We start from the raw sequence: 12,034 nt of genomic DNA, 5'->3' as shown, positions 1-12,034 counted from the left end.
AAATTATCAGCCGGGTGCAGTGGCTCACACCTGTAATCCCAGCACTTTGGGAGGCCGAGGCGGGTGGATCATGAGGTCAGGAGTTTGAGACCAGCCTAGCCAACATGGTGAAACCCCGTCTCTACTAAAAATACGAAAATTAGCTGGGTGTGGTGGTGGGCGCCTGTAATCCCAGCTAGTTGGGAGGCTGAGGCAGGAGAATTGCTTGAACCTGGGAGGCAGAGGTTGCAGTGAGCCGAGATTGTGCCACTGCACTCCAATCCAGCCTGGGTGACAGAGCGAGACTCCATCTAAAAAAAAAAAAATAGAGATGGGGTTTCACTATGTTGGCAAGGCTGGTCTCGAACTCCTGACCTCAAGTGATCTGCCCGCCTTGGCCTCCCAAAGTGCTGGGATTAGAGGTGTGAGCCACTGTGCCTGGCAACAGACTTTAGTTTAAGATAAAGTTCTTTTTTTTGTTTGTGTTTTTGAGACGGAGTCTGGCTCTGTTGCCCATGCTAGAGTGTAGTGGTGTGATCTCGGCTCTCTGCAACCTCTGCCTCCCGGGTTCAAGCAATTCTCCTGCCTCAGCCTCCCGAGTAGCTGGGACTATAGGCATGTGCCACCATGTCTGGCTAATTTTTGTATTTTTAGTAGAGACAGGGTTTCACCGTGTTAGCCAGGATGGTCTCGATCTCCTGACCTCGTGATCTGCCCGCCTCAGCCTCCCAAAGTGCTGGGATTACATACAGGCGTGAGCCACCGCACCCGGCCAGAATAAAGTGATTTTTTAAAAAAAAAATTATTTTGGACCTTTAAAATTAGACCATACTATAAAAAAAAAAAGTCCACACTCTTTTATGTTCAGCAAATTCATACTAAAATATTCCATTTTTGTAGGATAAAGGCCAAGAAAACTTTACATATGCTACAAGTTTATTACATGTATTTACATGGCTCTTTCTTCCCTAATTACTTAAAACTTTCACATTATACAACTCTCCAAAGCAAGCTTCCTCTCCCCAAGGTGAGCTTTGCAGAAATGATGAGGTCGTATTACTATCAGAATAGCTTAGGCAGTGCCATAATATAAAAATGTTTTGTTTTGTTTTTGAGATGGAGTCTTGCTCTGTTGCCTGGGCTGGAGTGCAGTAGCGAGATCTTGGCTCACTGCAATCTCTGCCTCCTGGGTTGAAGCGATTCTCCTCCCTCAGCCTCCTGAGTAAGCTGGGATTACAGGCATGTGCCACTGTGCCTGGCTAATTTTTGTATTTTTAGTAGAGATGGGGTTTCGTCATGTTGGTCAGGCTGGTCTTGAACTCCTGACCTTGGATCCGCCTGCCTCAGCCTCCCAAAGTGCTGGGATTACAGGCATGAGCCACCGTGCCCAGCCATAAAAATGTATTTTGAAAGCTATTGAGTGACCGTTAAATGATGTTTTATTTTTTTTTAAATGGTTTTGGGCTGGGCGCGGTGGCTCACGCCTGTAATCCCAGCATTTTGGGAGGCCGAGGCGGGCGGATCATGAGGTCAGGAGATCGAAACCATCCTGGCTAACATGGTGAAACCCCGTCTCTACTAAAAATACAAAAAATTAGCCGGGCATGGTGGCGGGCGCCTGTAGTCCCAGCTACTCGGGAGGCTGAGGCAGGAGAATGGCATGAACCCGGGAGGCAGAGCTTGCAGAGAGCAGAGATCGTGCCCCTGTACTCCAGCCTGGGTGACAGAGGGAGACTCCATCTCAAAAAAAAAAAACAAAAACAAAATCAAAAGGGTTTTGGTGTATTTGTTGGCAGACACCTATCCACTGCATTTAGAGAAAGGGACATTGGGGTATATACTCTGCCTCGTTCTGATAAACCCCAAGTGCCCTTTCCAGTTTCACCACTGTACAATTTACTAAAATGCAACTATTAGGAAAACTTCACATTTTCTTTTGGCAGTGCATCAGGTTGTTGGCATATTACTGGTTTGAGTGCTTCTAGTATACTGAACTTTCAGAAGTTTACCTACTTCTTAATCCTGTGTCTTAGCTAGATGTTTACAATCTGATTCACTTTCGGCAATCTATTATCCATGAATAATAATCTTATATTACTATTTTCCCCCAACATTCAATAGAAAAAGTTGATGCCCTTGCTAGTCCCCAAATCTAAACTTGAATGGTTTCACTTAAAAGTTACTCATTTGAGGCTGGGTGTAGTGGCGCATGCCTGTGATCTCAGCACTCTGGGAGGCCAAGGCAGGCGGATCACTTGAGGTCAGGAGTTTGAGACCAGTCTGACCAACATGGTGAAACCCCGTCTCTACAAAAAATATAAAAATTAGCTGGGCGTAGTGGTGCACGCCTTTAATCCCAGCGACTCAGGAGCCTGAGGCAGGAGAATCGCCTGAACCCAGGAGGCAGAGGTTGCAGTGAGCCAAGATTGCACCACTGCACTTCTGCCTGGGTGAAAGAGCAAGACTCTGTCTCAAAAAAAAAAAAAAAAAAAAAAAAAACTCATTTGAGAACCCTTAATAGTTAGTACAATTATTAATTTAGTTACTTTAAGTTGCACTGATGCTATCATTACATCACAGTGCACCCAACACATAAAACAAATGAGATGAAGTCAATTTTATTTTTTATACTAATTAACAGTTCTACACTAATACATTAATCCCTTGGTGTATTTGTTTTAGACCAGTTGACAACTATCTGTAAACATAGCTAAATGTAAACATTAGTACTGTATCTTATTTTGTACCTGTACTTTAAGTAAGGTTTTAAGTTAAAATGTCATTATTGCCTTATCGGAAGAATTAAAGGAAACAGCTTGGTGGTTTGGGAAGAACACTTGGTGATGGAGGTTCACTACATTTGGCCCTGGCAAAGTTCTGATTAGCTTGAGATTTAAAAAGTAAGCTGGGACCTGAAAAGTTCAGAGTTCCAATTCTGATTTTTTGGAAAATTTTTGTTCTTTCCCCCGTCTTGCATGGCCTGCCCTGCAGCTGCTGATGAGTTATATCCCTGTCTTCTTTCTTTTTTCTTATGAAGAATCTTCATCGGGGGATTCTGACTCTTGGTCTATTAAGCTGTTGTTGATTCTACTAACATTTCTAGGTTGAGGGGCTGGAATGTTACACCTCTCTCTACCACTTGTCTTCAGTTTCTTTATCACTTGTCCTCTTTCTTAGTGTCAAGTTCAGGACAATAGGTGTTGCTTTCTGACAGATCCTTTCCTTTGTCTCAATACAGAAGTTTTCATGGGCTGAGCTGCTGAGTTCAGCCTGGGAACTGAGGCCAACATCAGAGTCTCCTCGGCACACAAGTTTGAAAGAAGTCCTAGTGACTTCAAGCTCAGAACCATGGCTCCCTCTGGATGTGGAATTCTCCGTCCCTTTCCGGGGAGGGAACAAAGCCCACAAGCACCAGTGAGTGAACTGCTGACCACCCCCGCAATTTAAAAAATATCCTTTTTTCTCTTATCTTTGCAAAAATAACACGGCATAAAATTTATTCCTAGCAGCCAGCTACCTAGAGATACCACTTTCCTGTCTCTGCCCATCCATATTATGTCTTCCTGTTTTCTTCTGAAGCCCGCCAAAACCTGTTTTGTAAACTGCTTTCTCCTTACTCAATATATAGTGGGCTTTTTTTTTTTTTTTGAGATGGAGCCTCCCTCTGTTGCCCAGCTAGAGTGCAGTGGTATGATCCCAGCTGACTGCAACCTCCGCCTTCGGAGTTGAAGCAATTCTCCCCTCTCAGCTTCCCAAGCTTCCCAAGTAGCTAGGACTACAGGCACAGGCCACCTCGCCCAGCTAATTTTTGTATCTTTAGTACAGACAGGCTTTCACCATGTTGGCCAGGCTGGCGTTGAACTCCTGACTCAAGTGATCCACCTGCCTTGGCCTCCCAAAGTGCTGGGATTATAAGCGTGAGCCACCGCACCTGGCCTATAGTGAGCATTTTCTGTCAATCATAAATATTCTCCCATAAAATGACTTTAAATGTGTGCAATAAATTCTACCAAAAGGCTGGGTGTGGTGGCCCATACCTACAATCCCAGCACTTCAGGAGACTGAGGCGCAAGGGTGGCTTCAGCCCAGGAGTTCAAGACCAGCCTGGGCAACACAGAGAGACCCCCATCTACACACACACACACACACACACACACACACACACACACACACACACACAAATTAGCCAAGGGTGGTGGTATGAATCTGTAATCCCAGCTACTCAGGAAGCTGAGGCAGGAGGATTGGTTGATTCCAGGAACTGGAGACTGTAGTGAGTCATGATCATGCCACTGTGCTACATTCTGGGCAAAGAGTGAGACCCTGTCTAAAAAAAAAATTCTGGTCGGGCACGGTGGCTCATGCTTGTGATCCCAGCACTTTGGGAGGCTGAGGCGGGCGGATCATGAGGTCAGGAGTTTGAGACCAGCCTGGCCAACACAGTGAAACTCTGTCTCTACTAAAAATACAAAAAATAGCTGGGTGTGGTGGTGGGCGCCTGTAATCCCAGCTACTTGGGAGGCTAAGGTAGGAGAATCACTTGAACCCGGGAGGCAGAGGTTGCAGTGAGCCGAGATTGCACCACTGCACTCCAGCCCAGGTCACAGAGCTAGACTCTGTCTCAAAAAAAAAAAAAAAAAAAAAAGTTTTACTAAACGAATTTCCATGATTTAGAATCAGTCGCCTATTGTTAGTTATTTATGTAGCTTCCAATTTTTCTACCACAAATAGCCTTGCTAAACATCCCTGAAAATTAACGTATGCATATATCCTGGATTGTTTTTCATTTGAATACATTTCTAGATGCGAATGAATGAGACCAAATGTAGGTAAGAAATGGCAAGGTTTGGGTGGGCCCGGGTGCGCTGACAGCAGCACCACAACAGCTCAGTGACAACACAGTGGCGGGGACCTCATCAGCGCCCAGTCCTTTCTTGATTTACCGCGTTGCTTCCTCCCTCTTCTCCCCAGTAATTATTATTCAGAGCTTCCCAGAATAAAGCCGGGGCCCTGATTTTACCTAGACAAACAGTGCCAGAGGTTTCCCCGACGGAAAGACTGAACCCAGCAGAGAGAAGCGGGTGAGGGTGGGAGTTCCAGAAGGGAAGGGGCACAGGTGGGGCCTGGATCCAGATTATGGATGGATGCCCTTCCCAGGTAGCACCCAGGCCCAGCCCTGCCCCTCCCATGCATGGGAGTAGCAGGAGGTTGTGATAGTGGCCCTGACAACAGGTAGCCGGCCCTCTTTTATGCCATTGACCATGGAGTGCTGTAGTCTCTGTCTTCCTTCTTTCTCCTCACCCTCCCTTGCCCCACACCTTTGGCCCTCCTCCCTTCCCCCTTCACCAGGTCTAGGTGAGTGGGATGAGCCCAGACTCCGCAAAGGCCTCGGGCTGGGGAGCCGCTGCACACCGCAGGCATCTAGCTATAGGAGTGTCCAGGTTGCAGCTTGGGACCAGCCCTTGGAGGAAGAAGTCTAACTCAGTGCTCTTTACCTGCACACTGTAATGGGGTGACTGGTTTCTTTTGGTGGTGTTTTTCTTTTTGACGGAAGGGGTTCCGGATATCAGAAAGAACTTCTTTTTTTTTTCCGAGAGACAGAGTCTTACTCTGTCATCCAGGCTGGAGTACAGTGGCACAATCTCAGCTCACTGCAAATCCGCCTTCCGGGTTCAAGCGATTCTTATGCCTTAGCCTCCTGAGTAGTTGGGACTACAGGTGTGCGCCATCATGCCTGGCTAATTTTTGTATTTTTTGTGGAGACAGGGTTCACCATGTTGGCCAGACTGGTCTCAAACTCCTGGCCTCAAGTGATCCGCCCGCCTTAGCCTCCAAAGTGCTGGGATTATAGGCGTGAGCCATTGCGCCAGGCCAGAAAGGAGTTCTTGGGACAAGACATCAAAACCAGCTGTTAGCCAGTTCCCCTATCCTTGCTTTCTGTTTCACTGGTTGTTCAGGGAGTGAAGAGATGAAGCTTTAAGTGCAAGTATGATGCAGGTCACTCACTCACCTGGCATTTCGTGATGTTTTTTCCTTATTCACTTTCCCTAAGTCTGATTCTCCTGTTTATATCCTTCACTGCTGTATAAACTTCTCCAATGCAAGGGACCAGCTCTTACATTTCTTATGTTGTTTCCTAGATAGATAGATGGATACCTATAGATATATATAATATAAATAATATATGATACATATTTGTATATATTGAATATATATATTTTAATATATGACATGCCCACTTGTATACTACTGCTTGGGCAAGAGAGATAGCTAGGAGTAAAACAACAGTTGTCCTACGTGGCAGTCAGCTGCTTCTCCTGCTCACTGCTACATGAATAATCACTAATGGGAATGTCCCCTGAGCACTACTGAGAACTGGGGGGATATATGGTTCGATACTTTACCTGGATTACTGCCCTTCACCTGGCTGAATGCCACCTCCTTAAGTCTCAGCTTAACTTTCACTTCCTCTGGGAAAGTAGTTCTGATTTTCCCCCACAAAACTAGAAAACATAAGTCCACAGGAATCCCACTGTTGAATGAACTAGGGAAAATGGGTGATTTTTAGTAGAGACGGGGGTTTCACCATGTTGGCCAGGCTGGTCTCGAACTCTTGACCTCAGGTGATCTGCCCGCCTTGGCCTCCCAGAGTGCTGGGATTACAGGTATGAGCCACCGCGCCCGGCCTAGGAAACTTTTTGAAATGCAAAAAAACAAAAACACAATTACAACAGCTCTACCCTGTGTACATGCTTTAGAAAATAATGCTATTTACCTTAATTTTCACATTTTCAACAAAGAACAGGCACGATTTGCTAGTGAACAGGACCCCAATTTATTGTTTCCCTTATTACTATATTTCTCTATTGTTCTTATGATTCTACTTTAAGAAGGCATTAATTTAATACTATGGAGTTGTAATTTATTATATTGGATACCTAAAAGGGGTAGAATCAGGTTGAACAAAGAATTTTCTTGGCATAATTAGTACAAATGTTTTGTTTATGAAGTGCAGCAATATCTCCTTTAGACCCAGGCAAGAGGGACCCTGCTGTGAACCCTGGCACCCCAACACATTTTATGCACCCCAATACCTATGTTGCTTTGTTACAGGCAAATGGTGCTTTTGTCTCTCAGGACCCCATGCCCTGTGCTGGCACAGCATGACCTAAAGCCCTAAACACCAACGCTTACGTGCAACACTGCTCACCAAGGGATACCTCTTGACCTATGCTCCCAACACACAAGGCACCTGCATACAAAGGTCATGAGAGTTTGTGGGTTGTATGCCACTGATGTCAAAGCAGATACTGTTCCAATTAGAGGAAGGATTCCAGAGGAGGAAGCACTTAAGAAAGAAAAAAACATAATTGCCTGCCAAATCCTTACACGTGGTTAGCATGAAAGCAATTAGCTCTTGCCTAATTGAAATATTGGTATGCTGAGCATTCATGTTCTTTTCACATTCCAATTCTGATTCCTGAGGTACTTAAATTACTCTGGTATTCACCACAGTTGCGTATAGCACCTGAGAAACATTTTCTAACACTGAATGATGCATGCTATTCTTACATTTGTATGTATGTAGGACTAGATGTAACAAGCATCTATACCGTCAGTAGAGCATAAATTATGTGCAGATTTCAATTATAATAACATAAGTGGGCCGGGCGCGGTGGCTCACGCCTATAATCCCAGCACCTTGGGAGGCCAAGGCGGGCAGATCATGAGGTCAGGAGTTGGACACCAGCCTGGCCAACATGGTGAAACCCTGTCTCTACTAAAAGTACAAAAATTAGCCTGGCATGGTGGTGCATGCCTGTAATCCCAGATACTCAGGAGACTGAGGCAGGAGAATTGTTTGAACCCAGGAGGCGGAGGTTGCAGTGAGCCGAGATCGCGCCACTGCACTCCAGCCTGGGTGACAGCGTGAGACCCCGTCTTGGAAAATAAAATAACATAAGTGAAGGCCCAAAAAAATAATAATAATGCAATATGTATTTTATTTTATTACTCATCCCCTAATCACCAGCTTATCATCAGAGCATCCAGACACATTCAACCATAATCACACTCAATTATCTTGACATTTTGCCTTTTTTTTTTTTTTGAGACAAGGTCTCGCTGTGTTGCCCAGGCTGGTCTCAAACTCTTGAGCCAAGCAATGCTTCTGCCTCAGCCTCTTGGGTAGCTGAGTTTATAGGTGCACACCATTGCACTAGCTCCATTTTTTTACCTTAGGAGAAATAGAGCTTTAAACCAATTTTAAAAGTTTAATGTTCTGTAATCCCCGCACTTTGGGAAGCTGAGGTGGGCAGATCACCTGAGGTTGCGAGTCTGACACCAGCCTGGTCAAAATGGTGAAACCCTGTCTCTACTAAAAAATTACAAAAATTAGCTAGGTGTGGTGGCCCATGCCTGTAATCCTGCTACTTGGGAGGCTGAGGCAGGAGAATTGCTTGAATTGGGGGGGTGGAGGTTGCAGCAAGCCAAGATCATGCCACTGCACTCCAGCTTGGGCATCATCAGAGCAAGTCTCCGTCCCCTCCAACCCCCTGCCAAAAAAAAAAGTTTAATGTTTTAGAAGGGCGCATTTGTCAAGCTAGGAAGATAGAGCATGTTTTCTCTGACAGTTTAATTCGATTTGCAACTTAAATACCTGGATATAGGATATTTGGGCCTTCTTTTGCATTCTTAGTCTGGGCCCTGCAAGTGTTAGGGGAAGGTCTGAACTACTCTAATGGTTTGATTTTATTTTAAAAATTTTTTGAAATGGAGTCTCACTCTGTCACCCAGACTGTAGTGCTAGAGTGGTGTGATCTCGGCTCACTGCAACCTCCGCCTCCCAGGTTCAAGTGGTTCTCCTGCCTCAGCCTCCCAAGTAGCTGGGATTACAGATGTGCACCACCACACCTGGCTAGTTTTTGTATTTTTAGTAGAGACGGGGTTTCACCATGTTGGCCAGGCTGGTGTTGAACTTCTGGCCTGAAGTGATCCTCCCTCCTCAGCCTCCCAAGAGTGCTGGGATTACAGGTGTGAGCCACCGTGCCTAGCCATAGTTTGATTTTAAATACCAATAACCTTGATATTTTTGAAAGCCTACTTGTTTATTACTTTTCTCTCTGGTATATTGCAACTATTTTTTTAAGAACAACTCAGCAAAATAAAATTCCTGTTTATTGTTGGACAACATTGTTTCACACATATATCAAACAGGCCAAAAAAACCCCCAGCAACTTTATAAACAAAAAAAGGGGAAAAAAAGGCCAGGCGCAGTGGCTCACGCCTGTAACCCCAGCACATTGGGAGGCTGAGGTGGGCAGATCATGAGGTCAGGAGTTCGAGACCAGCCTGGCCAACATGGTGAAACCCCGTCTCTACTAAAAATACAAAAATTAGCCGGGCGTGATGGCATACGCCTGTAATTCCAGCTACTCCGGAGGCTGAGGCAGGAGAATCACTTGAACCCGGGAAGTGGAGGTTGCAGTGAGCCAAGATCGTGCCACTGCACTCCAGCCTGGGCAACAGAGCGAGACTCCGTCTCAAAAAAATAAAAGGAAAAAAAGAAGCATTTTATCTCTGGCCTTTTTGTTTTTGAGATGGAAACTCACTCTGTCGCCCGGGCTGGAGTGCAGTGGCATGATCTCGGCTCACTGCAATATCCGCCTCCCGAGTAGCTGGGATTACAGGCGCCCGCCACTACGCCCAGCCAATTTTTTGTATTTTTAGTAGAGACGGGGTTTCACCATGTTGGCCAGGCTGGTCTCGAACTCCTGACCTCATGATCTGTCCGCCTCAGCCTCCCAGAAAAAAAAAAGGCCTGAGATTACAGGTGTGAGCCACTGCGCCGGGCCTGTTTTTTAGTTAGTTTTTTTTTTTTTTTTTTTTCAAGACGGAGTTTCACTCTTGCCCAAGCTGCAGTGCGATGGCGGATCTTGGCTCACCACAACCTCCGACTCCCAGGTTCAAGCGATTCTCCTGCCTCAGCCTCTCCAGTAGCTGGGATTACAGGCATGAGCCACCACGCCTGGCTGGTTTTTTGTATTTTTAGTAGTGATAGGGTTTCTCCATGTTGGTCAGGCTGGTCTTGAACTCCCAACCTCAGATGATCTGCCCGCATCGGCCTCCCAAAGTGCTGGGATTACAAGGCGTGAGCCACCATGCCAGCCGGCCTTTTTAACCAAATCATATAAACCAACTACTTATAGTACAGCTAAGTACATACACAAAAAAGTTACTGCAAATTGTGGGAATAAGATTGTTTTTCAGGGCTGGGCGTGGTGGGTCACACCTGTAATCCCAGCACTTTGGGAGGCTGAGGTGGGCGGATCACGAGGTCAGGAGATCGAGACCATCCTCGCTAACACGGTGAAACCCCGTCTCTACTAAAAATACAAAAAATTAGCCGGGAGTGGTGGTGGGCGCCTGTAGTCCCAGCTACTGGGGAGGCTGAGGCAGGATAATGGCTTGAACCCGGGAGGCAGAGCTTGCAGTGAGCCGAGATCGCGCCACTGCACTCCCGCCTGGGAGAAAGAGCGAGACTAACTCTCAAAAAAAAAAAAAAAAAAAAAAAAAAAAAAAAAACTTGTAAGAAAAGCAAAAACGACAACAGAAAAACAATCTTTTTTTTTTTTTTTTTTTTTTTTTTCTGAGACAGAGTCTTGCTCTGTTTCCCAGGCCGGAGTGCAGTGGTGCGATCTCGGCTCACTGCAAGCTCCGCCTCCCGGGTTCACGCCATTCTCCTGCCTCAGCCTCCCGAGTAGCTGGGACTACAGGCGCCCGCCACCGCGCCCAGCTAATTTTTTTGTATTTTTAGTAGAGATGGGGTTTCACCGTGTTAGCCAGGATGGTCTCCATCTCCTGACCTCGTGATCCGCCCGCCTCGGCCTCCCAAAGTGCTGGGATTACAGGCGTGAGCCACCGCGCCTGGCCCTTTTTTTACAAGATTTTTTTTTTCCTCCTTTGAGATTATAATGAACATGGTCACACCACAAGTAAAGTCAGAAGTAGGACGGAGAACGGTCCGAAGGCTGGTTTGGTCATCCGAGATCATTAAAGGTGGCTGACCCTAACAATATGTACAAAAATATAAAATGTAAATTAAAAATGCAAGCAAATTTCTTTTTTTAAAGTACTTTTAAGAAAAAAAGCAGGCCGGGCGCGATGGCTTACGCCTGTAATCCCAGCACTTTGGGAGGCCGAGGTGGGTGGATCACGAAGTCAGGAGATCGAGACCATACTGGCTAACACTGTGAAACCCCGTCTCTGCTAAAAATACAAAAAATTAGCCGGGTGTCGTGGCGGGCGCCTGTAGTCCCAGCTACTCGGGAGGCTGAGGCAGGAGAATGGCGTGAACCCGGGAGGAGGAACTTGCAGTGAGCCGAGATCGCACCACTGCACTCCAGCCTGGGCGACAGAGCAAGACTCTGCCTCAAAAAAAAGAAAAAAGAAAAAAAGCAGGGCCTTGGAAGTTTTGGTTCTTTTTTCCTCCCCTGTTGCAAATTCTTACGGTTTAGATTGGGTGGTGGAGAGTGTGTGTCATCTGTGGGTGGCACTGCCCATGGTGGACGGGCGGGCCTCAATACTTGAAGGTGACTACGTTTAGATTCTGAGACAGGAAATGGAGGGTGAATAGGTCATGGCGGCCTTTTTTTTTTTTAGTTTAACTTTTCCTTTTTTGCTGTCTAGTCATCCTTGTCGGTCTTCTGCTTCTTGGTATCGACATCATCATCCTCATCATCTTCAGCTGCCCGCTTGCCTGTAGCAGACTCAGCTTCCTCGTCTTCATCTCCATCCTCTTCCTCACCACCACCTTCTTTTTCCTCCTCCTCTTCCTCCCCACTTTCTTCCCCTTCTTCATCTACCTCATTGTCAGCCTCCTGCTCCCCATTTTCCTCATTAGCATTCCCGTTAGCAGGGGCGTCTCTTCCATTTTCCGCCTCTTTCACAACTTCCTTCTTCTCCTTTAAGTCCTTGGCAATGATTTCAGAGCTGGTGTCTACAGCTGCATCTGACATGGTGGGGCACGCCGGTGATCTGATGCAGGGGATTAAAA

General features: G+C 46.2%; 1 protein-coding gene and 1 pseudogene across 1 annotated transcript; both read right to left on the bottom strand.

Annotated features, from left to right (window-relative positions):
• Positions 1-2,702: 2,702 nt before the first annotated feature.
• Positions 2,703-5,996, bottom strand: LOC101145467 (proline-rich nuclear receptor coactivator 2-like; annotated as a pseudogene).
• A 5,446-nt stretch (positions 5,997-11,442) lies between these two features.
• Positions 11,443-12,034, bottom strand: LOC115935008 (prothymosin alpha-like). Its single transcript, XM_031012488.3, has one exon. The coding sequence runs from the start codon at positions 11,994-11,996 to the stop codon at positions 11,664-11,666; it is 333 nt and encodes a 110-aa protein (XP_030868348.2). The 5' UTR covers positions 11,997-12,034; the 3' UTR covers positions 11,443-11,663.

This window comes from Gorilla gorilla, chromosome 5 (genome assembly GCF_029281585.2).
Source record: "Gorilla gorilla gorilla isolate KB3781 chromosome 5, NHGRI_mGorGor1-v2.1_pri, whole genome shotgun sequence".
Lineage (NCBI taxonomy): Eukaryota > Metazoa > Chordata > Mammalia > Primates > Hominidae > Gorilla > Gorilla gorilla.
The sequence above is the reverse complement of the archived record's forward strand: the minus strand, read 5'-3'. Positions and strand labels throughout refer to the sequence as shown.